At 44.9% G+C, this 23518-nt stretch overlaps 2 protein-coding genes across 3 annotated transcripts; both read right to left on the minus strand.

The window, feature by feature from the left end:
* Window positions 1-4615: 4615 nt before the first annotated feature.
* On the minus strand, window positions 4616-11872 carry LOC115178661 (zinc finger protein 2). 2 transcript variants are annotated; one of them, XM_029739921.1, is made up of 10 exons: window positions 11575-11872; window positions 8914-9063; window positions 8366-8799; window positions 8169-8263; window positions 7677-7862; window positions 6772-6954; window positions 6379-6440; window positions 5859-6014; window positions 5738-5798; window positions 4616-4859 (listed from the first exon to the last, which is right to left on the minus strand). In XM_029739921.1, exons 1-10 carry the CDS (start codon window positions 11623-11625, stop codon window positions 4717-4719), a joined length of 1521 nt encoding a protein of 506 aa, XP_029595781.1. In that variant the 5' UTR covers window positions 11626-11872; the 3' UTR covers window positions 4616-4716. The 2 variants fall into 2 exon arrangements, with proteins under 2 accessions (XP_029595781.1, XP_029595780.1); XM_029739920.1 differs by having other exon boundaries at window positions 5738-6014; window positions 11575-11868.
* Window positions 11873-14915: 3043 nt separating this feature from the next.
* LOC115178662 (zinc finger protein 391) lies at window positions 14916-21622 on the minus strand. Its single transcript, XM_029739922.1, has 7 exons — window positions 21241-21622; window positions 20199-20343; window positions 19286-19816; window positions 18905-18985; window positions 18289-18353; window positions 17909-18110; window positions 14916-16299 (listed from the first exon to the last, which is right to left on the minus strand). Exons 1-7 carry the CDS (start codon window positions 21247-21249, stop codon window positions 15758-15760), a joined length of 1575 nt encoding a protein of 524 aa, XP_029595782.1. The 5' UTR covers window positions 21250-21622; the 3' UTR covers window positions 14916-15757.
* Window positions 21623-23518: the final 1896 nt, after the last annotated feature.

Here is a 23518-nt window from a genome sequence, read left to right on the forward strand (position 1 = left end):
ATTTTTGCAAAACAGAATATCTTATTTACGTAAGTATTCAGACCCTTTGCTATTAGACTTGAAATTGAGCTCAGGTGCATCCTGTTTCCATTGATCATCCTTTAGATGTTTCTACAACTTAATTGGAGTCCACCTGTGGTAAATTAAATTGATTGGACATGATTTGGAAAGACACACATCCCACAGTTGTCCCACAGTCCCAGAATTGACAGTGAATGTCAGAACAAAAACCAAGCCATCAGATCAAAGGAATTGTCCGTAGACGAGAACACAGTGGCCTCCATCATTCTTAAATGGAAGAAGTTAGGAACCACCAAGACTCTTCCTAGAGCTGGCCGCCCGGCCAAACTGAGCAATCAGGGGAGAAGGGCCTTGGTCAGGGAGGTGACTAAAAACCCAATGGTCACTCTGACAGAGCTCCAGAGTTCCTCTGTGGAGATGGGAGAACCTTCCAGAAGGACCATCATCTCTGCAGCACTCCACCAATCAGGCCTTGATGGTAGAGTGGCCAGACAGAAGCCACTCCTCAGTAAAAGGCACATGGCAGCTCACTTGGAGTTTGCCAAAAGCCACATAAAAAACTCTCAGACCATGAGAAACAAGATTCTCTGGTCTGATGAAACCAAGATTTAACTCTTTGGCCTGAATGCCAAGCGTCACGTCTGGAGGAAACCTGACACCATCCCTACGGTGAAGCATGGTGGTGGCAGCATCATGCTGTAGGGATATTTTTCAGCGGCAGGAACTGCGACACTAGTCAGGATTGAGGGAAAGATGAATGGAGCAAAGTACAGAGAGATCCTTGATGGACCTCAGACCTCCAACAGGACAATGACCCTAAACACACAGCAAAGACAACACAGGAGTGGCTTCGGGACAAGTCTCTGAATGTCCTTGAGTGGCCCAGCCAGAGCCCAGACTTGAACCCGATTGAACATCTCTGGAAAGACCTGAAAATAGCTGTGCAGCGACGCTCCCCATCCAATCTGACAGAGCTTGAGAGGATCTGCAGAGAAGAATGGGAGAAACTCCCCAAATACAGGTGTGCCAAACTTGTAGGTTCATACCCAAGAAGACTTCAGGCTGTAATCGCTGCCAAAGAGGCTTCAACAAAGTACTGAGTAAAGGGTCTGAATACTTATGTATATGTGATATGTCTGTTTTTGTTTTTAATAAATTAGCAAAAATGTCTAAAAACCCTTTTTTGCTTTGTCATTATGGAGTATTGTGTGTAGATTGATGAGAGGAAATGTATGTATGTATGTATGTATGTATGTATGTATGTATATGTATGTATATATATGTATGTATATATATGTATGTATATATATATATATATATATATATATATATATATATATATATATGCCTACAGCACATTTATATAAAAGGGTTTTTAGACATCAAGTCTGGGCTCTGGCTGGGCCACTCAAGGACATTCAGAGACTTGTCCCGAAGCCACTCCTGTGTTGTCTTTGCTGTGTGTTTAGGGTCATTGTCCTGTGTGTGTATATATATATATATATATATATATATATATATATATATATATATATATATATAAATAAATAAATAGAATGTAAAATATTAAGATCATACAGTGGACACCTAAGGCTATAGGTCTATGTGTGCAATGCCCTGATACATTTAGTGCTGAAATCTCTGCCAGCTGAACCGTGAGGTGTGTCGTGAATGAGCCTAGTCAGTATGACCTGGTGACTCCTCCAGTCTCCAGACAGAGTCATGGTAACACTGAGACAAGGAAGAGGACCTGGTGAATCCTCCAGTCTCCAGACAGAGTCATGGTAACACTGAGACAAGGAAGAGGACCTGGTGACTCCTCCAGTCTCCAGACAGAGTCATGGTAACACTGGGACAAGGAAGAGGACCTGGTGACTCCTCCAGTCTCCAGACAGAGTCATGGTAACACTGGGACAAGGAAGAGGACCTGGTGACTCCTCCAGTCTCCAGACAGAGTCATGGTAACACTGAGACAAGGAAGAAGAAGCAGAAGAAGGACAGGAAGAGGCCTCCGCCACAGACAGTTGGGGAGCAACAGAACACAGTTAAAGACAGAGAGGATAGGCCTCAACCACAGATAGCTGGGGAGCAACAGAACACAGTTGAAGGCAGAGAGGAGCGGCATCAACCACAGATCGCTGGGGAGCAACAGAACCCAGTTAAAGACAGAGGATAGGCCTCAACCACAGATACACCCTGTAAGATCTCGACGCTGGGATGGAGTTGGTAGAGTTGCCTGATGGCACGTGAGACATGAAGCAGATGACATCACGGATTGTCATCACCTACGAAGGAACCATTGTGTTACCTGACTCTGTGTAAACATCACGTGTAAAGGAAACAATGTGTTACGGAACTTTGCTTAAATGTCACGTGTACAGGGGGAAGATGTCTTGTATGGCTGTAGTCAAAGGAGGCATGGGCTTGGGGAATTAAGGAGTATAAAAACCAATGTAAAAGATAGGGAGAGGAGCAGAGATTCTGGGGAAGACAGATCAGGAGCTGACTGATGTATTAGAAGGAGCTGACTGATGTATTAGAAGGAGCTGACTGATGTATTAGAAGGAGCTGACTGATGTGTTAGAAGGAGCTGACTGATGTGTTAGAAGGAGCTGACTGATGTGTTAGAAGGAGCTGACTGATGTGTTAGAAGGAGCTGACTGATGTATTAGAAGGAGCTGACTGATGTATTAGAAGGAGCTGACTGATGTGTTAGAAGGAGCTGACTGATGTATTATTAGACTCTTGAGGTAAAGTAAGAACAGAACTTAATTACTATTGTTAGAAGCTACTGCATTGTAATTGCAATATAAAAATATATATATATATATATACAATCCAACAGTTGTGAAACTGTGGAACTAAAAGAGAAGTGTCACTGGTTTTCATGAACTAGTTAAATGATTTGTTGAATAAAGTGTCGAAGAAGAAGAGTAGCATTATAACAACTACAGGCTCGGGGCTCGAGACCATATTGTGGGCTCCAGCAGGAAACCACAGGGCAGCTCGAGGGTAACTGTGTGAAGACCACTGAGTAGGCTGATGGTTGTCTTTACTCCGATGAAGTGCTGAACCCCTGCTTTCAGTTAAGAATTCATTTCAAGAAATTTGTTTTAGCCGCGCTTATACAAATAACCTAGTATAACCCCACTGTTGAACGTATCCTGCGTGAAATACGAGATAACACGCAGTAAGGACCGGGCCACGCTAAAATAGCACCCGAGCGGACTATAAATAAATATTGGATTGCTCGTTGGTGTTGTACACAGAAATAGCCCCCGCTGACGGGTAGTATACCGTGTCACAAACTACCCGGGGAAGTGTTAACAGTAGGAAGGAGTGAGCTAACCTCTGTGGCAAGCAGAGATGTACCAAGAGGGGTTGATAAAGTGAAGCCCAGAGCCCCACTGCTAACTCAGTCTCGGGTAGGAAGACAGGGAGGCCCCCTCACCAGGAAAGAGGCTCATACCGCGGCTTTCCATACTGTGGTCAAGAGAAGATCAACAGGCAAAGACCACCCGCGCGTGAGTGAACCCAGTAGGACGTCTGGGAGGCGGCCCGTACTAGTCACCTCGACAGGAGGACAATTCATGTTTTAGGAAAGTAGCCTTTTTATATATATACAGTTTTGCCTATGCTACACATCAAAACACAAGGAAGAGTGTTTCTGTAATTTGTTATAGGCTGTTTTTAAGAACATGTAAATGTGGCTCCTTTGGCCAACACCCCTCGTTTATTGATGACGCTGATTGCGCCAGGTTGGATCTGAATGTGTATGGATGTCCGTTACATTCCGAAAATGTCCGGCAAATTCCCTGTCGTGGTGTCCAGCGCCTACTTTTCCTAAAGGAAACTCTGAAATGGCATATTGCTTTTATGAAGATTTTAGAATATTCTCTTGAAAATGAATCTGTCACCAAAATCCTGACATGGCTGTTCATGTGATGGTTAATGTATCACTAATCAAACGTTGTCATAAAAGGCCCGTGGGCAAAGCTGCGGGAGCAAACGATCTTGGGACAGGGATAGGATAGCCATCATTTTATGGAAATATCAGCCTCAATTTAACTTCAAAGTTGTTGTTTTTCTTTCTGAAGCCAAATCAGGGACATTTTCTGGGACGGCTATATCCGGGTACTGGCCACCAAAATCTGGGACGTCTGGTCAACATAGGCTAAATTAACAGATTGAATGGTCTATAAGGTCAGAAGGGGTGTGGTATATTGCAAATTTACCACGGCTAAATTCTGTTCTTATGCACGGCGCAACGCCGGAGTGCCTGGATACAGTCATTAGCTGTGGTATATTGGCCATATACCACAACCCCCGAGGTGCCTTATAGCTATTATAAACTGGTTTCCAATGTAATTAATGCAGTAAAAGTCTATGTTTTGTCATACTGCAGGTAGCCTAGGGGTTAGAGCGTTGGACCAGTAACCGAAAGGTTACAAGCTCGAATCCCCGAGCTGACAAGGTAAAAATCTGTCGTTCTGCCCCTGAACAAGGCAGTGACTCACCTAGTTAAATTAAAAATACCCTTTGTATACTATATGATATACCAGGCCAATCAGCATTCAAGACTCAAACCACCCAGTTCATAATGATTGGCAGGTTGTTGCAACCATGATTTATTAAATCAAACACAATTATTAAATATCTGCAATACAGTAGCTAATGAACCTAATTATTTAATAATCAATAGCTTTGATCAGGTCCTTGAAATAGAGTCAGAGCAGGAGTGAGGATTGTGTTCTCTGTGTGGTGATGGTCTTTAGCTGTGTGATTCTCCTGCTGGGGAGGTCTCTCCTCACCGTCTGAGCACTGGTTAGGACTCTCTCCTATGGGAACAGTAAGTTCAGGTTACATATAGTACACAATATGGGACATACACTGCCCTTTGGGACGCAACCTTAAAGATATGAGATGGCACCCAAATGGTACCCTATTCCCCATTGAGCTCTGGTCTAAAGTAGGGGATAGGATGGCACCCTATTCCCCATTGAGCTCTGGTCTAAAGTAGGGGATAGGATGGTACCCTATTCCCCATTGAGCTCTGGTCTAAAGTAGGGGATAGGATGGTACCCTATTCCCCATTGAGCTCTGGTCTAAAGTAGGGAATAGGATGGTACCCTATTCCCCATTGAGCTCTGGTCTAAAGTAGGGAATAGGATGGTACCCTATTCCCCATTGAGCTCTGGTCTAAAGTAGGGAATAGGATGGCACCCTATTCCCCATAGAACTCTGGTCTAAATTAGGGGATAGGATGGCATTTGGGACACAGAGATAGTAAGTTCTCATTACTAAATGTTTCTTTAAGTTCAACAGCCTCCCTCCCTCTACTTACTAAGTTCAACAGCCTCCCTCCCTCTACTTACTAAGTTCAACAGCCTCCCTCCCTCTACTTACTAAGTTCAACAGCCTCCCTCCCTCTACTTACTAAGTTCAACAGCCTCCCTCCCTCTACTTACTAAGTTCAACAGCCTCCCTCCCTCTACTTACTAAGTTCAACAGCCTCCCTCCCTCTACTTACTAAGTTCAACAGCCTCCCTCCCTCTACTTACTAAGTTCAACAGCCTCCCTCCCTCTACTTACTAAGTTCAACAGCCTCCCTCCCTCTACTTACTAAGTTCAACAGCCTCCCTCCCTCTACTTACTAAGTTCAACAGCCTCCCTCCCTCTACTTACTAAGTTCAACAGCCTCCCTCCCTCTACTTACTAAGTTCAACAGCCTCCCAGTCCACTTCTTCTACTGGGGACTGAATGAATCTGCTGACTTCCTCGTCCTCTTCTTCTTTAACCGTCACCCCAACAGTTTGACTCAAGTCCTCCAGCTCCACCTCGTCCTCTTCTTCTTTAACCGTCACCCCAACAGTTTGACTCAAGTCCTCCAGCTCCTCCTCCTCCACTACTTTAATGTTCATCCCCAGTGTCTGACTGAAGGCCTCTCTGTCGTCAGGTGACCTGGGTTTGGATCTGGATTGGTCACCCAGAATCTAGAATGAAAACAGTGATCAATAATAAAGGAAGTAATATTTCCTCTGAAGATCAGGGTCTGTGTTAATAAAACATCTCAGAATAGGAGTGATGATCTAGGATCAGGTCCCCTTGTACATGTGATGTTGTTCAGATCCAATAGGAGTGATGATCTAGGATCAGGTCCCCTTGTACATGTGATGTTGTTCAGATCCAATAGGAGTGATGATCTAGGATCAGGTCCCCCCTTGTCCATTATTTATAATCTAAAATGCAAAACTGATCTTAGATCAGCACTCCTACTCTGAGATGCTTGATACATTTGGCCCCTGAAATAGATGACATTAGTTTACAGTAAAATGTATAAAGCTCATTTTCTCCCACCTTGTTGATGTCTGATGTAGGAGGACTTTCTTCACTACCAGAGCCATGGACAGGACCCTCTCCTGTAGAGATAGGTTGGTATTATGGGTTATAATGAGACTACCAGAGCCATGGACAGGACCCTCTCCTGTAGAGATAGGTTGGTATTATGGGTTATAATGAGACTACCAGAGCCATGGACAGGACTCTCTCCTGTTTATCATTTGATGGAAGGATGGATGGTCTAAAGTAGTGCACTATGTAGGGAATAGGGTGCCATTAGGATTGTATATTAGGGTAAAGTAGTGGACTACATAGGGAATAGGGTGCCATTAGGGTTGTATATTAGGGTAAAGTAGTGGACTACATAGGGAATAGGGAGCCATTAGGGACGAATAACCTGCCTCCACTTACTAAGATGAGAAGGGTCCCAGCCGACGTCCTCTCCATCAGAATTGATCAGACCACCAACTTCCTCCTCCCCGTCTTCCTGTCCCCCATTGTGACCGAGGTCCTCCCCCATGTGTGTCTGCAGGTGTTTTCTCAGAGCCTGCTCTGTAGGGAGGTCCTGTCCACACACTGGGCAGCATTGAGACCCTGGGGAAATGGTTTGTGAACGTTAGAATGCTAGCAACAGCATTCTGTTTGTTTTGTGTCGGCAGTGAAGTGGCCGACAGCCCGAGAAGACAGTGAAGTGACCGACAGTCCGAGAAGACAGTGAAGTGGCCGACAGTCCGAGAAGACAGTGAAGTGGCCGACAGCCCGAGAAGGCAGTGAAGTGGCCGACAGCCCGAGAAGGCAGTGAAGTGGCCGACAGTCCGAGAAGGCAGTGAAGTGGCCGACAGCCCGAGAAGGCAGTGAAGTGGCCGACAGTCCGAGAAGGCAGTGAAGTGGCCGACAGCCCGAGAAGGCAGTGAAGTGACCGACAGCCCGAGAAGGCAGTGAAGTGGCCGACAGCCCGAGAAGGCAGTGAAGTGGCCGACAGCCCGAGAAGGCAGTGAAGTGGCCGACAGTCCGAGAAGGCAGTGAAGTGGCCGACAGTCTGAGAAGACAGTGAAGTGGCCGACAGTCCGAGAAGGCAGTGTGAGGTAAACATGAGTATCTGTTTCCTGTCTAAACTGCCACTACAAATAATACATGTTGCTATGCAGGCTTTCTATTACATGTAGTAAGATTAGCATTTGAAGTTTGAATACATAGAAAAATGAGCTATTTGCAGCTTCGCCGTAACATTCTGGAATGTTCATTCAAATCATTCCAACTGAAATGTGTTACTCTGGCAACATGTTGGCTGTAAAGGGAAGTGTTGTTGAACTCACCTCCTGTCTGGTTCTCTCTTGCGTGGGTCCGGAGGTGGTACTTCAGAGTGGCAGGCTGGGCGAACCTCCTCCCACACAGGGCACAGAAGTACGGCTTCTCCCCTGTATGCACCATCTGGTGTCTCTTCAGGACGTCCGCCTGGCTGAACCGTCTCCCACAGTCAGGGCAGGAGTACGGCTTCTCACCTGATAGATGGATGGATGGACGGACAGACGGGTGGGTGGGACAGACAGACAGACAGTGCCACTCCACTATAATGAGTCATTTACTTTATGTTCGTATTATTTCTTATTGTTGTTGAATTGTTGAGAAGGAACCTGCAAGTCAGTATTTCATTGGACGGTGTATACCATGTGTATCCCGTACATACGACAAATCTGTAATGTATGCTGTCAATTGCTGCAAAAAGTTTCACGTTTTATTAAAGAACCACATTGTGGACAACTCAGAGTTGAGACACTGATATCCTTCGATCGTTAAATCAACCTCACCTGTATGCACTCTCAAGTGGACTTTCAGGTGCCCGTTGTCGCGGAAACCCTTCCCGCACTCGGGGCAGACGCAGGGTTTCTCTCCCGTATGAGACCTAAATCAAATCATACTTGATTCAAAGTGCATTTAAACTTGAAACAGATTTTACAGTAAAACAACAAGGAGATCAAATGAAAACAAGAATGAAATAAATAACCTCTGGTGCATCTTCAGGCTGTCCTTCTGGGTGAAACTGGCGCCACACTCCAGGCACTGATACGGCTTCTCCCCGGTGTGAATCCGCTGGTGTTTCTTCAAGTTTCCTATCTGAGCAAAGCCCTTGCCACACACAGAACAGGAGTAGGGCCTCTCTCCCGTGTGTGTTCGCTGGTGCACTTTCAAAAATTCATTTTGGGTGTAACTCTTGCCACAGACGGAGCAAGAATAAGGTCTCTCCCCCGTGTGTGTCCGTAGGTGAACTCTAAGACTTCCCTTCTGGGTGAAGCTCTTCCCACAAACAGAGCAGGAGTGAGGCTTCTCTCCGGAGTGTATCCTCTCATGTTCTCGGAGGCCTCCTGAGTGGGCGAACCTCTTGCCACAGTCAGGACAGGGGTAGGGCTTCTCCCCTGTGTGTACTCTCTGGTGTCTCACCTTATGGAACACAATGGAAATAAGTTGACTTGTTTTGTGTTATCCCGTCACGTTTCATGTACTGTGTGTACATGTCATTTTTTTAAACAGGCAAATAAAACCCATCAAACTCACCAGGTCACATGGGCGGGAAAACTCTTTCCCACAGTCCAGACAACAGTGAGAAAAGGTTTTGGTTGGTTCTGTTTGGTTCTCTTGATCAGGTTCTCCTGATGCAGGGGGGCTGTGGGATGGGGACAGGCTGGGCTGGTTGTTAACATCATCCTAAAAGAGAATGAAGGGCAGAAGTCAGCCTTGAATAGTTCTGGAGAGGGGAACATTTGTTTTGTTGTGGTAGACTGTATGAGTGTTATGGTAGCCCATATGAGTGTTTTGTTGTGGTAGACTATACAAGCGTTTTGTTGTGGTAGACTATATGAGTGTTTTGTTGTGGTAGACTATATGAGCGTTTTGTTGTGGTAGACTATACAAGCGTTTTGTTGTGGTAGACTATACAAGCGTTTTGTTGTGGTAGACTATATGAGCGTTTTGCTGTGGTAGACTATACGAGCGTTTTGCTGTGGTAGACTATACGAGCGTTTTGCTGTGGTAGACTATACGAGTGTTTTGTTGTGGTAGCCCATAATCTGCGTTTTGTTGTGGTAGACTATACAAGTGTTTTGCTGTGGTAGACTATACGAGCGTTTTGCTGTGGTAGACTATATGAGCGTTTTGCTGTGGTAGACTATACGAGCGTTTTGCTGTGGTAGACTATACGAGCGTTTTGTTGTGGTAGACTATACGAGTGTTTTGTTGTGGTAGACTATACGAGCGTTTTGTTGTGGTAGACTATATGAGCGTTTTGTTGTGGTAGACTATACGAGCGTTTTGTTGTGGTAGACTATACGAGCGTTTTATTGTGGTAGACTATATGAGCGTTTTGTTGTGGTAGCTCATAATCTGCGTTTTGTTGTGGTAGACTATATGAGCGTTTTGCTGTGGTAGACTATGCGAGCGTTTTGCTGTGGTAGACTATGCGAGCGTTTTGCTGTGGTAGACTATATGAGCGTTTTGCTGTGGTAGACTATACGAGCGTTTTGCTGTGGTAGACTATATGAGCGTTTTGTTGTGGTAGACTATATGAGCGTTTTGTTGTGGTAGACTATACGAGCGTTTTGTTGTGGTAGACTATACGAGCGTTTTGTTGTGGTAGACTATACGAGCGTTTTGTTGTGGTAGACTATCCGAGCGTTTTGTTGTGGTAGACTATACGAGCGTTTTGCTGTGGTAGACTATACGAGCGCTTTGTTGTGGTAGACTATACGAGCGTTTTGTTGTGGTAGACTATACGAGCGTTTTGTTGTGGTAGACTATATGAGCGTTTTGTTGTGGTAGACTATATGAGCGCTTTGTTGTGGTAGACTATACCAGCGTTTTGTTGTGGTAGACTATACGAGCGTTTTGTTGTGGTAGACTATACGAGCGTTTTGTTGTGGTAGACTATATGAGCGCTTTGTTGTGGTAGACTATACGAGCGTTTTGTTGTGGTAGCCCATAATCTGCGTTTTGTTGTAGTAGACTATATGAGCGTTTTGTTGTGGTAGACTATACGAGTGTTTTGCTGTGGTAGACTATACGAGCGTTTTGCTGTGGTAGACTATATGAGCGTTTTGCTGTGGTAGACTATACGAGCGTTTTGCTGTGGTAGACTATATGAGTGTTTTGTGGTAGACTATATGAGTGTTTTGTTGTGGTAGACTATACGAGCGTTTTGTTGTGGTAGACTATACGAGCGTTTTGTTGTGGTAGACTATACGAGCGTTTTGTTGTGGTAGACTATACGAGCGTTTTGTTGTGGTAGACTATATGAGCGCTTTGTTGTGGTAGACTATACCAGCGTTTTGTTGTGGTAGACTATACGAGCGTTTTGTTGTGGTAGACTATATGAGCGCTTTGTTGTGGTAGACTATATGAGCGCTTTGTTGTGGTAGACTATACGAGTGTTTTGTTGTGGTAGCCCATAATCTGCGTTTTGTTGTGGTAGACTATACGAGCGTTTTGTTGTGGTAGACTATACGAGCGTTTTGTTGTGGTAGACTATATGAGTGTTTTGTTGTGGTAGACTATATGAGTGTTTTGTTGTGGTAGACTATATGAGTGTTTTGTTGTGGTAGACTATTCGAGCGTTTTGTTGTGGTAGACTATATGAGCGTTTTGTGGTAGACTATATGAGTGTTTTGTTGTGGTAGACTATATGAGTGTCCAATACTTTGATCGGGGAATCGGGGCCTGTATTTCACAAAGCATCTAACAGTAAGAATGCTGACCTCAGACCCTCCCTCTCCAGTTAATCCTAAGGCAAAACTCATCCTAGATCAGTGTGTTTGTGTTAGTGCTTGGTAGGAACAAAAGACTGCACCCACCACCGCTCTGCAGATAAGACTGGCGTTGCCTCAAAAGACCCACCCGGTGGCATTGTGACAAAGTTGCGACTGCAGACTGACTGAGCAGCAGCAGTAAACAAACTGCCAGCTTGATACTTTGTAACATTGACAACTACACTCAAATCAGTTTTCAGATGACTGAGCATAAACGGACCTGGCATAACCTGTCTGTGGTATTAATCCAACTCTGTCACGCATTATCTTGCAATAACAGCAATGGAGTTTTCACAACCCGATTTGGGACAAAGCTTGCCCATTCATGTCATGTGAGGCATTCGAGTCCGAAGGGCTAGGACAATGTTAGTAGATTTGGCTGGCTAGCTAACGGGCAGTCGTCCCTCCCGTGTCTTACCTCGTCCATTGTGGGTCGGTCAGAACCGGGAGGAGTGAATTCTGCCGACATGTTATTGATTGTTGTTCTTTTACGTTCACTTCAGCTCGAGGTCACTCACGTCAGTTGAACAATTTACTGGTCGTGAAACGATTTGGAACCTAACCAGCCATCTAAACGAAGGCAATACATGCAGATATCCTATATGTTGCCATTTTAACAGTAACTAGCTAGCCTGTTTTGAAGAGAGGGAAATAAGCCGACTGTCTGCGTTACTGCATCACCGTACTTCCGGGTATGATTCTTCTGCATGACTAAACTACCTGGTGCAATAGCGCCACCTTGTGTACAGGAGTGAGAAGGCAGGCAATACAAGGCGCTTACAACCTGCAGGAATCTTGTTCTACTGCATATACAGTCGTGGCCAAAAGTTTTGAGAATGACACAAATATTAATTTTCACAAAATCTGCTGCCTCAGTTTGTATGATGGCAATTTGCATATACTGTTCTTATGTTATGTCATGAAGAGTGATCAGATGAATTGCAAAGTCCCTCTTGCCATGCAAATGAACTGAATCCCCAACAAACATTTCCACTGCATTAATGCAGAAGGCTTCAGGGCGCCCAAGAAAGTCCAGCAAGCGCCAGGATCGTCTCCTAAAGTTGATTCAGCTGCAGGATCGGGGCACCAGCAGTACAGAGCTTGCTCAGGAATGGCAGCAGGCAGGTGTGAGTGCATCTGCACGCACAGTGAGGCAAATACTTTTGAAGGATGGCCTGGTGTCAAGAAGGGCAGCAAAGAAGCCACTTCTCTCCTGGAAAAACATCAGGGACAGACTGATATTCTGCAAAAGGTTCAGGGATTGGACTGCTGAGGACTGGGGTAAAGTCATTTTCTCTGATGAATCCCCTTTCCGATTGTTTGGGGCATCCGGAAAAAAGCTTGTACGGAGAAGACAAGGTGAGCACTAACATCAGTCCTGTGTCATGCCAACAGTAAAGCATCCTGAGACCATTCATGTGTGGGGTTGCTTCTCAGCCAAGGGAGTGGGCTCACTGACAATTTTGCCTAAGAACACAGCCATGAATAAAGAATGGTACCAACACATCATCCGAGAGCAACTTCTCCCAACCATCCAGGAACAGTTTGGTGACGAACAATTATTTTTTTAAATTTTATTTCACCTTTATTTAACCAGGTAGGCAAGTTGAGAACAAGTTCTCATTTACAATTGCGACATGGCCAAGATAAAGCAAAGCAGTTTGACACATACAACAACAGAGTTACACATTAAGTAAAACAAACATACAGTCAATAATACAGTAGAAACATAAGTCTATATACAATGTGAGCAAATGAGGTGAGATAAGGGAGGTAAAGGCAAAAAAAGGCCATGGTGGCGAAGTACATACAATATAGCAAGTAAAACACTGGAATGGTAGATTTGCAGTGGATGAAAGTGCAAAGTAGAAATAGAAATAATGGGGTGCAAAGGAGCAAAATAAATAAATAAATACATCCTGCCATCAGTCAGGATGTGGCCCAGAAGTTAATTGACAGCATGCCAGGGCAGATTGCAGAGGTCTTGAAAAAGAAGGGTCAAATATTGACTCTTTGCATCAACTTCATGTAATTGTCAATAAAAGCCTTTGACATTTATGAAATGCTTGTAATTATACTTCAGTTTTCCATAGTAACATCTGACAAAAATATCTAAAGACACTGAAGCAGTAAACTTCATGGAAATTAATACTTGTGTCATTCTCAAAACATTTGGTCACAACTGTATATATTTTTTTATTTAACTTTATTTAACTAGGCAAGTCAGTTAAGAACAAATTCTTATTTACAATGATGGCCTACCCCAGCCAAACCCGGACGACACTGGGCCAATTGTGCGCTGCCCTATGGGACTCCCAATCACGGCCGGATGTGATACAGCCTGGATTCGAACCAGGAACTGTAGTGATGCCTCTTGCACTGAGATGCAGTGCCTTAGACCGCTGCACCACTCGGTCCTCAAACCAACGTTAAAGGCGCCGCCACCTACTGTGCTGCTGGAGGGTCAATCACGGTTTACAACTTTTCTAAATCCTCCTACCTCAGTACTTCTGAGAAAATACAAAAATAGCCCTACTAACTTCTAATAGACACTCCCCATCCCCCAAAATCCCTTCCAAATCCCCGTCCAACCTCAATGACCCTACACTTCAATCTTTCCCTCTGTTCAACATACTTAAGACAATATAACAACACATGCTCCACCGTTTCATCGACCGTACCCTCCAGACACAAACCATTCACATGCTGATGTGAATGATGAGTTCAATGTACAATGTCCTAAGCGCAATCACCACCTCTTCCTTCCTAATCTGACCTTTGAACCTTGGTCCACTGACCTTTCTGTAGAGGGCATATAAATGTCGGCCCTCGGGCTCAGAGTCCCATCTCTTCTGCCACACATCTATCAAAATGGCTCTGATCTTACATTTGGCCTCACCTCTACCCAGTGGAACATTAATATCAATTATATCTTATTTCAAAGCTCTTTTGGCTAACTGGTCTACAATTTCATTCCCTTCCACACCCGAATGTCCTGGGGCCCAGCAGAAGTGGCACAGCAGTCTAAGGCACTGCATCGCAGTGTTGCGGTGTCACTACAACCTGGGGTTTGACCCAGTCACACCCAGCCGTGACGGAGTCCCATAGGGCGGCGCACAATTGGCCCAGTATCGTCCGGGTTAGAGGAGGGCTTGGCCCGGGGGGGGCTTTACTTGGCTCATCGCGCTCTAGAGACTCTCTGTGGCGGGCTGGGCGCCTGTAGGCTGACTTCGGTCATAAGTTAACGATGTTTCCTGACACATTGGTGCAGCTGGCTTCCGGGTTAAACGAGTGCGTGTTAAGAAGCACAGCTTGGCGACCTTCGCCTCTCCTGAGCCCATTGGGGAGTTGCAGCGTATAGTATTGAGAGAATACTACACCCATTCTCTCAATTCTTCATAATCACTCCTATCAGATTTACCAGATGATAAACTATTCAAGACAGACAGAGAATCTGAGCATACTATAATTCTAACAGGTTGTACGTCCTCCACCCACTGGAGGGCGACTATTATCACCAACAGTAAAACTGAGTATACTGACAGTTCCCCTGCTGTAATCATAGTAAACACTTCAATACAGCCCTGTTACATTTTCTGCACGCCATATAAAGCCCACGTTTACCAAGGCCGTCTTCAGGCACAGCAGATAAAACCTTATTCTTGATCTCCATCAGCTTGGCTCAGTAGTGTGAAAAGAGTTTGCATAAAATGGTACCGAAAACAGAAACTGTTTTTTTAATAGATAAAAAGTTAAGAGGCAGGTTTTTGTAACCTCTTTATTCAATCACCATGACACACCTTTGTTTACTTTCTGATAGCGGCGTAAAGAACTGAATGAAATCATGGACGGAGCCATAGCTCGCTCTCTGTCATCAAATGTCCTGCGACTGAACATCATTTGGATGTTATCCAATAAAGAACAGAATTATTATATCAACATTTCTTTTAAACAATCATTTGAACTGGGTTCCTCACACAGGATGGGGTGGACAGAGAACAAGCATTCCACGATTCCAATTTAGAACACCGTGTAGAGGCCATTTTGGTTTCCCTTTCTCTGGTTCAAGTTCAATAACAAACTAAAGACGGCACTGGTTATTTCATGTCTCGATCAGAACTGGGTGCTTCCTACAAGTGGAATTTACAACCATGTCCATTGTAATTGTTCTAACCGAGCCTATCGTTCTTCATCATAAGTTGAATAGTGTTTGTCCACCCTACTAACAAACACCCATAGTTCTACAGTCAACACTTACTGATAAAGCCTCCCCATTCTTTCCCCCAACGGAGTAGGGTGAAGTTGCCCCGAGACGCTGGTCAGTTTTGCATCTCCCCCACTAATGGTTAAGGTTAGGATTCAGGCAGGGGAACTTGTGGGAATCTTCACCCAGCGTGTGTCCCCTCCCCCGCAGCCTGTGTCCTGCATCAGAATTCTGTGAATCGTTTAGGTGGAATTTAGAACTATGTCTGTTCCAATGGAGTCTATTGTTCTCCTGTCTGATGGTGACCAAAGTTTATCACTGTTTTTGTCCAGCCAGCTAACATCACCTATAGGAATACTAAGCTTATCATGTCTTATGTTCAAAGCCTCCTGGTTATTCACTCCGTCTCCTCTCCAGTATCAGCGTGGGTCCTGTCACTGTGGTGTGTTCGCTGGTGAGCCCGTAGCTTCTGACAGCGGCCGTATCTCTTCCCACAGTAGTCGCAGCTGTACGGCCTCTCCCCTGTGTGAACTCTGTGGTGTATCCTGAGGTCTGACGCTCTAGAAAACCCTCTCCCACAGACCAGACACAGGTGAGGCTTCTCTCCACTGTGAGACTGCTGGTGCTCCCTCAGATGTCCTGATTGGGTGAAACTCTTCCCACACACAGGGCAGGAGTAAGGCTTCTCTCCCGTGTGTGTGAGGTGGTGTCGTCTCATGGCTCCCAGGTGAGCGAACTTCTTGCCACAGTCGGGGCAGGGGTACGGCTTCTCTCCCGTATGGATTCTCATGTGGATCTGTAGTACCGAAAGCTTGTAGCACTCTCTGCCACACACTGAGCAGCAGTGGGACGTCTTAGTTTTGGGACTCTCCTGGTGTTCAGGATGTTCTGATGTAGCGGGACTCGCTTTGCTGTCTAAGCCACAGTTGGGGCTCTCTCCTGTGTGAATAACAGTGGGTTAGGTATCGAGGCAAGAGAGTCGTCTTTCATTCACAGGCCGTATCCCAAATGGTACCTTATTCTCTATCAAGTGCATCCACTTTGTCCAGGACCCTGGTCAACAAGTAGTGCACTTCATAGGAGATAGGGTGAATAGAACCCCAGTCAGCGTTCTGCCTCCACTTACTATGTTGAACAGAACCCCAGTCAACTAAAGAACAGTCAGCGTTCTGCCTCCACTTACTATGTTGAACAGAACCCCAGTCAGCGTTCTGCCTCCACTTACTATGTTGAACAGAACCCCAGTCAACTAAAGAACAGTCAGCGTTCTGCCTCCACTTACTATGTTGAACAGAACCCCAGTCAACTAAAGAACAGTCAGCGTTCTGCCTCCACTTACTATGTTGAACAGAATCACAGTCAACTAAAGAACAGTCAGCGTCCTGCCTCCACTTACTATGTTGAACAGAACCCCAGTCAGCGTTCTGCCTCCACTTACTATGTTGAACAGAATCCCAGTCAACTAAAGAACAGTCAGCTTCCTGCCTCCACTTACTATGTTGAACAGAACCCCAGTCAACTAAAGAACAGTCAGCTTCCTGCCTCCACTTACTATGTTGAACAGAACCCCAGTCAACTAAAGAACAGTCAGCGTCCTGCCTCCACTTACTATGTTGAACAGAACCCCAGTCAACTAAAGAACAGTCAGCTTCCTGCCTCCACTTACTATGTTGAACAGAACCCCAGTCAACTAAAGAACAGTCAGCGTTCTGCCTCCACTTACTATGTTGAACAGAATCCCAGTCAGCGTTCTGCCTCCACTTACTATGTTGAACAGAACCCCAGTCAACTAAAGAACAGTCAGCGTTCTGCCTCCACTTACTATGTTGAACAGAACCCCAGTCAACTAAAGAACAGTCAGTGTTCTGCCTCCAATTACTATGTTGAACAGAATCCCAGTCAACTAAAGAACAGTCAGCATCCTGCCTCCACTTACTATGTTGAACAGAACCCCAGTCAGCGTTCTGCCTCCACTTACTATGGTGAACAGAACCCCAGTCAACTAAAGAACAGTCAGCGTTCTGCCTCCACTTACTATGTTGAACAGAACCCCAGTCAGCTAAAGAACAGTCAGCGTTCTGCCTCCACTTACTATGTTGAACAGAACCCCAGTCAACTAAAGAACAGTCAGCGTCCTGCCTCCACTTACTATGTTGAACAGAACCCCAGTCAACTAAAGAACAGTCAGCGTTCTGCCTCCACTTACTATGTTGAACAGAACCCCAGTCAACTAAAGAACAGTCAGCGTCCTGCCTCCACTTACTATGTTGAACAGAACCCCAGTCAACTAAAGAACAGTCAGCGTCCTGCCTCCACTTACTATGTTGAACAGAACCCCAGTCAACTAAAGAACAGTCAGCTTCCTGCCTCCACTTACTATGTTGAACAGAATCCCAGTCAACTAAAGAACAGTCAGCGTTCTGCCTCCACTTACTATGTTGAACAGAATCCCAGTCAACTAAAGAACAGTCAGCATCCTGCCTCCACTTACTATGTTGAACAGAACCCCAGTCAACTAAAGAACAGTCAGCTTCCTGCCTCCACTTACTATGTTGAACAGAATCCCAGTCAAATTCTTCTCCTTCAGAATTTATGAAACCACCAACTTCATCCTCCTCGTTCACTTCCTCCTCATCCTCCTCTTCTACAATATGAATGTTCATCCCAGGTGTTGGAGTGATGTCCTCCTCATGGCTTGGATCAGGACCCTGGGACTCTATAGCTTTGGTGCTGGATTGGTCACCAGGATCCTACAATGAAAACATAACAACATCAATAACCATGTTAGAACTCTATTTATAAACACAATACAAGAAAGATTTATGTTCAATCTTTTCAAGACCTGAAAACTATTACATTAGGTTCCCTGTGTAGCATTTCTAATAAATACATTTAACCTCATAAAATGTTGGTCATTTGTTCTCCCACCTTGTTGATGTGTGATGTAGGGGGACTTCCTCCTTCACTACCAGAGCCATGGACAGGACCCTCTCCTGTAGAGATAGGTTGGTATTATGGGTTATAATGAGACTACCAGAGCCATGGACAGGACTCTCTCCTGTAGAGATAGGTTGGTATTATGGGTTATAATGAGACTACCAGAGACATGGACAGGACCCTCTCCTGTAGAGATAGGTTGGTATTATGGGTTATAATGAGACTACCAGAGACATGGACAGGACTCTCTCCTGTAGAGATAGGTTGGTATTATGGGTTATAATGAGACTACCAGAGCCATGGACAGGACTCTCTCCTGTAGAGATAGGTTGGTATTATGGGTTATAATGAGACTACCAGAGACATGGACAGGACTCTCTCCTGTAGAGATTGGTTGGTATTACAGATCCTGTGGAGATAATTTGTGAGTTAAATAATTGGGTGGGTAAATAAGCCAATAAGTGATCTAGGTCTAGGTTGTGTCCAAAATGGCACCCTATTCCCCACAGGGCTCTGGTCAAAAGAAGTGCACTATAAATGGAATAGGGTGTCAGTTGGAACACACAACCGATACAAGTGATAGTGTCACCATTCTGCGTCTACTTACTGAGATCAGGGAAACTCCAGCCAACTTCCTCTCTTTCAGCATTGATGAAACCACCAACCTCTTCCTCTTCCTTCACTTCCACTGGCAGGCAGAGAGAAAGACAACGCATCTGTTTGTTCATTTATGACACAGCTATTGATGTACAGGCATCTTTTGTCTAAATGTAGAACTAATCATCATCAGGTCAGGCCATGTGGTCAGGAAAACCTCCTGGAGACAGTTTCCCAGACACAGAATGGGCCTAGTCCTGGACTAACAAGCATTCTCAAAAGAGATTCTCCATTACAAGCTCTTCTTAGTCCAGGTCTAGGCACACTCTGTTCGGGACACCCCCAGTCCTTTATGCATTGTTTATTATTAATAAATTATCTTCCAACTCACCCTGGACAGTAGCTGCCATCTCCCTCTCCCCGTCACTTTTACCACCACCTCCTGTCCTCTGGTGAGTCAGCTTGTGAGCCCGGAGATTCTTTGACCTGATGTAGCTCTTGCCACACTCTGCACAGCGGTAGGGCCTTTCTCCCGTGTGAACTCTGTGGTGAATCTTCAGATCTTCTGCTCTGATATACTGTTTCAGACAGATCAGACAGTGGTGCTTCTCTCCGGAGTGAGACTGTTGGTGCTCTTTCAGATGTCCCGATTGGGTGAAACTCTTCCCACACACAGAGCAGGAGTAAGGCTTCTCTCCCGTGTGTGTGAGGTGGTGTCGTCTCATGGCTCCCAGGTGAGCGAACTTCTTGCCACAGTCGGGGCAGGGGTACGGCTTCTCTCCTGTGTGGATTCTCATGTGGATCTGCAGTATGGATAACTTTTGGCAGTGTCTTCCACACACTGGACAGGCGTGAAATGTCTTTGGTTTCTGCTGATTCTCCTGGTTTTGTTTAGCTGCTCCTGATGGAGGTTGTCTCTCTCCTGTGTGAATGATAGCACTAATGCATTATAACTTTAGTTTTATTGGTGGAAATACATACATTTAACACATCTGGGTTATATCAGTGTTTCTCAATCCTGGTCCCAGTGACCAGTGACCCAATGGGTGCACATTTGAGTTTTTTTGCCCTAGCGCTAAAACACCTGATTCAAATCAAGGGTTGATGATGAGTTGATTAGTTGAAAGTGTGTGAGTGGAGGGCAAAAACTCAAACGTGCGCCCCTTTGGGTCCCCAGGACCAGGTTTGAAAAACACTGAGTTAGATGATGAACATAAATCATTCAACGATAAGTCATTTTCTGTTAGATGACTATTCTGTCCCAAAAATTCAAATTCAAAACATTCCAAACTATTCCAACTTACTAAAAAGAGAATCCCAGTCAACTTTTAGCAGCTTGGGACCCTGCAGTGTTCTCTGGTTCCTGTGGTTCCTGACAGGAACTGGTGACTGTGTGGGTTTAGGTCGAGTGGGACAGGAGTTAGACAGGCTGGATCTGCCATCACCGTCCTACAATAAATGTTTAAATTACATTTTAGTCATTTAACAGACACTCTAATCCAGAGCGATTTACAGGAGCAGTCAGCCATGACAGCCTACACCGGCCAAACCCCACCGGCCAAACCCCACCGGCCAAACCCAGACGACGCTGGGCTAAGGTTGTGATACAGCCTGGATTCGAACCAGGGTGTCTGTAGTGACGCCTCTAGCACTGAGATGCAGTGCTTTAGACCGCTGCGCCACTCGGGAGCCACTTGGAATCCCCTAGCCGACTTGGTGAATCTGTTGATGTGCCCTCGAGCAAGGCACTTTAGGCTGTCATTGTAAATAAGAATTTGTTCTTAACTGACTTGCCTAGTTAAATAAAATAAATAAAATTCAACCTAATGACTGCCCCAATGCTTGTAACCACTAGGCTATCTGCCACTGATGGAACAGAGGGATGTCTGATGTTAACTAGTATTATACTACTACGACCATGAGTTTTACCCTGACAATGTATCCTTTCCAAATGGCTATATAGTACAATACTTCAGTCCTATGGACCCTGGTCAAATGCAGTGCACTATATAGGGAATCAGGTGTCAGTTGGAACAGGCCAATACGATCTGATCAGGAAACGCTCCACAAGGCCCAGAGTGTTCCTGGCCAGGTCACGTGGTCTTTAGTCAGGGATAAATCTGCGGCCTATAATGTGAATCTGACAGACCGCTAAAGATTGCATTTACTACCATGGTCTACTGTAGTGGAATATAACGATCATTAGATGGAGCAATAACCCAGGAATCAACTGACCGCTTGCCTTTTATTCTACGATAACTAGCCACTAACATTTGGTATGACAACAAACCATGGCGCTAGCTAGCTACCTAGCGAACGTTTGTTACTAGATGTGCGCTTTCTCACCTCATCCATCGTGAATCGACCCAACAGTTCTTCAGTAGACTTTGGGGTTTGGAGAAATTTCCACTGAAACCAACTGTCACCTCAGAACTGGGTCGGATCAGTTGTCGTGAAACTATTTGACAGCTAACTTGTTAGCTAAACAAGCTAAGTTACCAAAGTTGTTTTGCGCCTCTTCGCGTCTAGCTCGTTAGAGTTACATCATATTTTTTTGACAGAATGTCTATGCCAATCACAACCGTATCAGAAATGGCATATGGACATATTTTATCAGTATTTTGAAGTGAAGTAGCTAGCTAACTAGCGCCTGCATCCACCTACTTCCGGGATATTCTTCTTCGGTCAGTGAGCAGCTTCTGGCGCTCTACCTCCACGTACTGGAGGAGAAAGGCAGTGAGAGGGAGAGGGGCAACTGCCTGGTAAACTGCCATAGACCCTAGTGACATTCATTAAAATATCATTGATTCGTTATTCTAGGGAAAGGAGCAGGTTTTTAATGGGTATTTATTCAATCATCACATTAATTGCGCATAGACGTCAGTGAGTGGTATTGCATGTGTTGGCTACAACGCACTGGGTTTATTATTGGCACCACCAGAACATTGACAAATACAAATATGATAAAATGTGAAGGAATTTAACATATTTAAATGATTGAGATGAATACAAAAAATAATAGAATAATTACAGAATCTCAAATCTGACTGTAATTCCACGGAATGTTCGTGGTCAGTAGATGGGTTGGTTTTTAAGCAACTACCAATGAGGGCGCAACTTTGGGGAAAAACAGGTTTATATTGTTGACAATATGTAAACTATATTTTTATTCTCCAAATGTTCATTGAAAACCAATACATTTGCACAATGAGCACTTGTTCAAATCGCTCAAATACATCGTTACAGTTGTTGGTTAGCATAGCTAGTGAATTTTAGCCATATTAGCGTAGATGAGACATCACATGGTATCGAGAACAAAATGAAACTATGGCAGCTTCTTGTCATTGTTGCTTGCTATATGACGTTCAGAATCATAACAACACATGGACTTCTGCCCCATCGACTTGCGCGCATCATTTTCGTGACTATCAAATTGTATTAGTCACATGCGCCGAATACAACAGATGTAGACTTTACAGTGAAATGCTCACTTACAAGCCCTTAATCAACAATGCAGTTAAAAAAATAAAAGACAACCTTTCTATACACACGAAAGTATGTGGACACCCCTTCAAATTAGTGGATCCGGCTATTTAAGTCACATCCGTTGCTGACAGTTGTTTAAAATCGAGCACACAGCCATGCAATCTCCATAGACAAAATAATAAAATGGCCTTACTGATGAGCTCAGTGACTTTCAATGTGGCACCGTCAACTAACTGTATGTGCTGTTATTGTGAAGTGGAAACTTCTTGGAGCAAAGACGGTTCAGCCGCAAAGTGGTAGGCCACACAAGCTCACAGAATAGGACTGCAGAGTGCTGATGTGTGTATAAATCGTCTGTCCTCGGTTGCAACACTCACTACCGAGTTCCAAATCGCCTCTGGAAGCAACGTCAGCACAATAAAATGTTTGTCGGGAGCTTCATGAAATGGGTTTCCATGGCCGAGCAGCCGCACGCACACAAGCCTAAGATCACCATGCTCAATACCAAGAGTCAGCTGGAGTGGTATAAAGCTCGCCACCATTGGACTCCGGAGCAGTGGAAGAGCATTCTCTGGAGTGATGAATCACGCTTCATCATCTGGCAGTCCGACGGATGAATCTAGGTTGGGCAGATGCCAGGAGAAAACTACCTGCCCCAATGCATACTGTAGTGCCAACTGTAAAGTTTGGTGGAGAAGGAATAATGGTCTGGGGCTGTTTTTTATAGTTTGGGCTAGGCCCCTTAGTTCCAGTGAAGGGAAATCTTAACGCTACAGCATACAATGACATTCTAGACGATTCTGTGCTTCCAACTTCGTGGCAACAGTTTGGGGAAGGCCTTTTCCTGTTTCAGCATGACAGTGCCCCCGTGCACAAAGTGAGGTCCATACAGAAATGGTTTGTTGAGATCAGTGTGGAAGAACTTGACTGGCCTGCACAGAGCCCTGACCTCAACCCCATCGAACACCTTTGGGATGAATTGGAACCAGGCCTAATCGCCCAACATCAGTGCCCAACCTCACTAATGCTCTTGTGGCCGAATGGAAGCAAGTCCCTGCAGCAATGTTCCAACATCTAGTCGAAAGCCTTCCCAGAAGAGTGGAGGCTGTTATTGCAGCAAAGTTGGGACCGACTCCAT

The sequence above is a fragment of the Salmo trutta genome, chromosome 38 (assembly GCF_901001165.1).
Source record: "Salmo trutta chromosome 38, fSalTru1.1, whole genome shotgun sequence".
Lineage (NCBI taxonomy): Eukaryota > Metazoa > Chordata > Actinopteri > Salmoniformes > Salmonidae > Salmo > Salmo trutta.

Excerpts from the sequence above, each read along its gene's own strand:
- LOC115178662 (XM_029739922.1), bottom strand. Across the intron at positions 18,354-18,904 it reads CTGGAGTTTCCCTGATCTCA|GAGAGGGTCCTGTCCATGGC; the intron begins GTAAGTAGACGC and ends CTATCTCTACAG. Across the intron at positions 18,111-18,288 it reads CTACATCACACATCAACAAG|GATCCTGGTGACCAATCCAG; the intron begins GTGGGAGAACAA and ends TTTTCATTGTAG.
- LOC115178661 (XM_029739920.1), bottom strand. The coding sequence starts at position 11,625 with ATGTCGGCAGAATTCACTCCTCCCGGTTCTGACCGACCCACAATGGAC. Across the intron at positions 6,441-6,771 it reads CTGGGACCCTTCTCATCTTA|GAGAGGGTCCTGTCCATGGC; the intron begins GTAAGTGGAGGC and ends CTATCTCTACAG. Across the intron at positions 4,860-5,737 it reads CTGGGAGGCTGTTGAACTTA|GAGAGAGTCCTAACCAGTGC; the intron begins GTAAGTAGAGGG and ends CTGTTCCCATAG.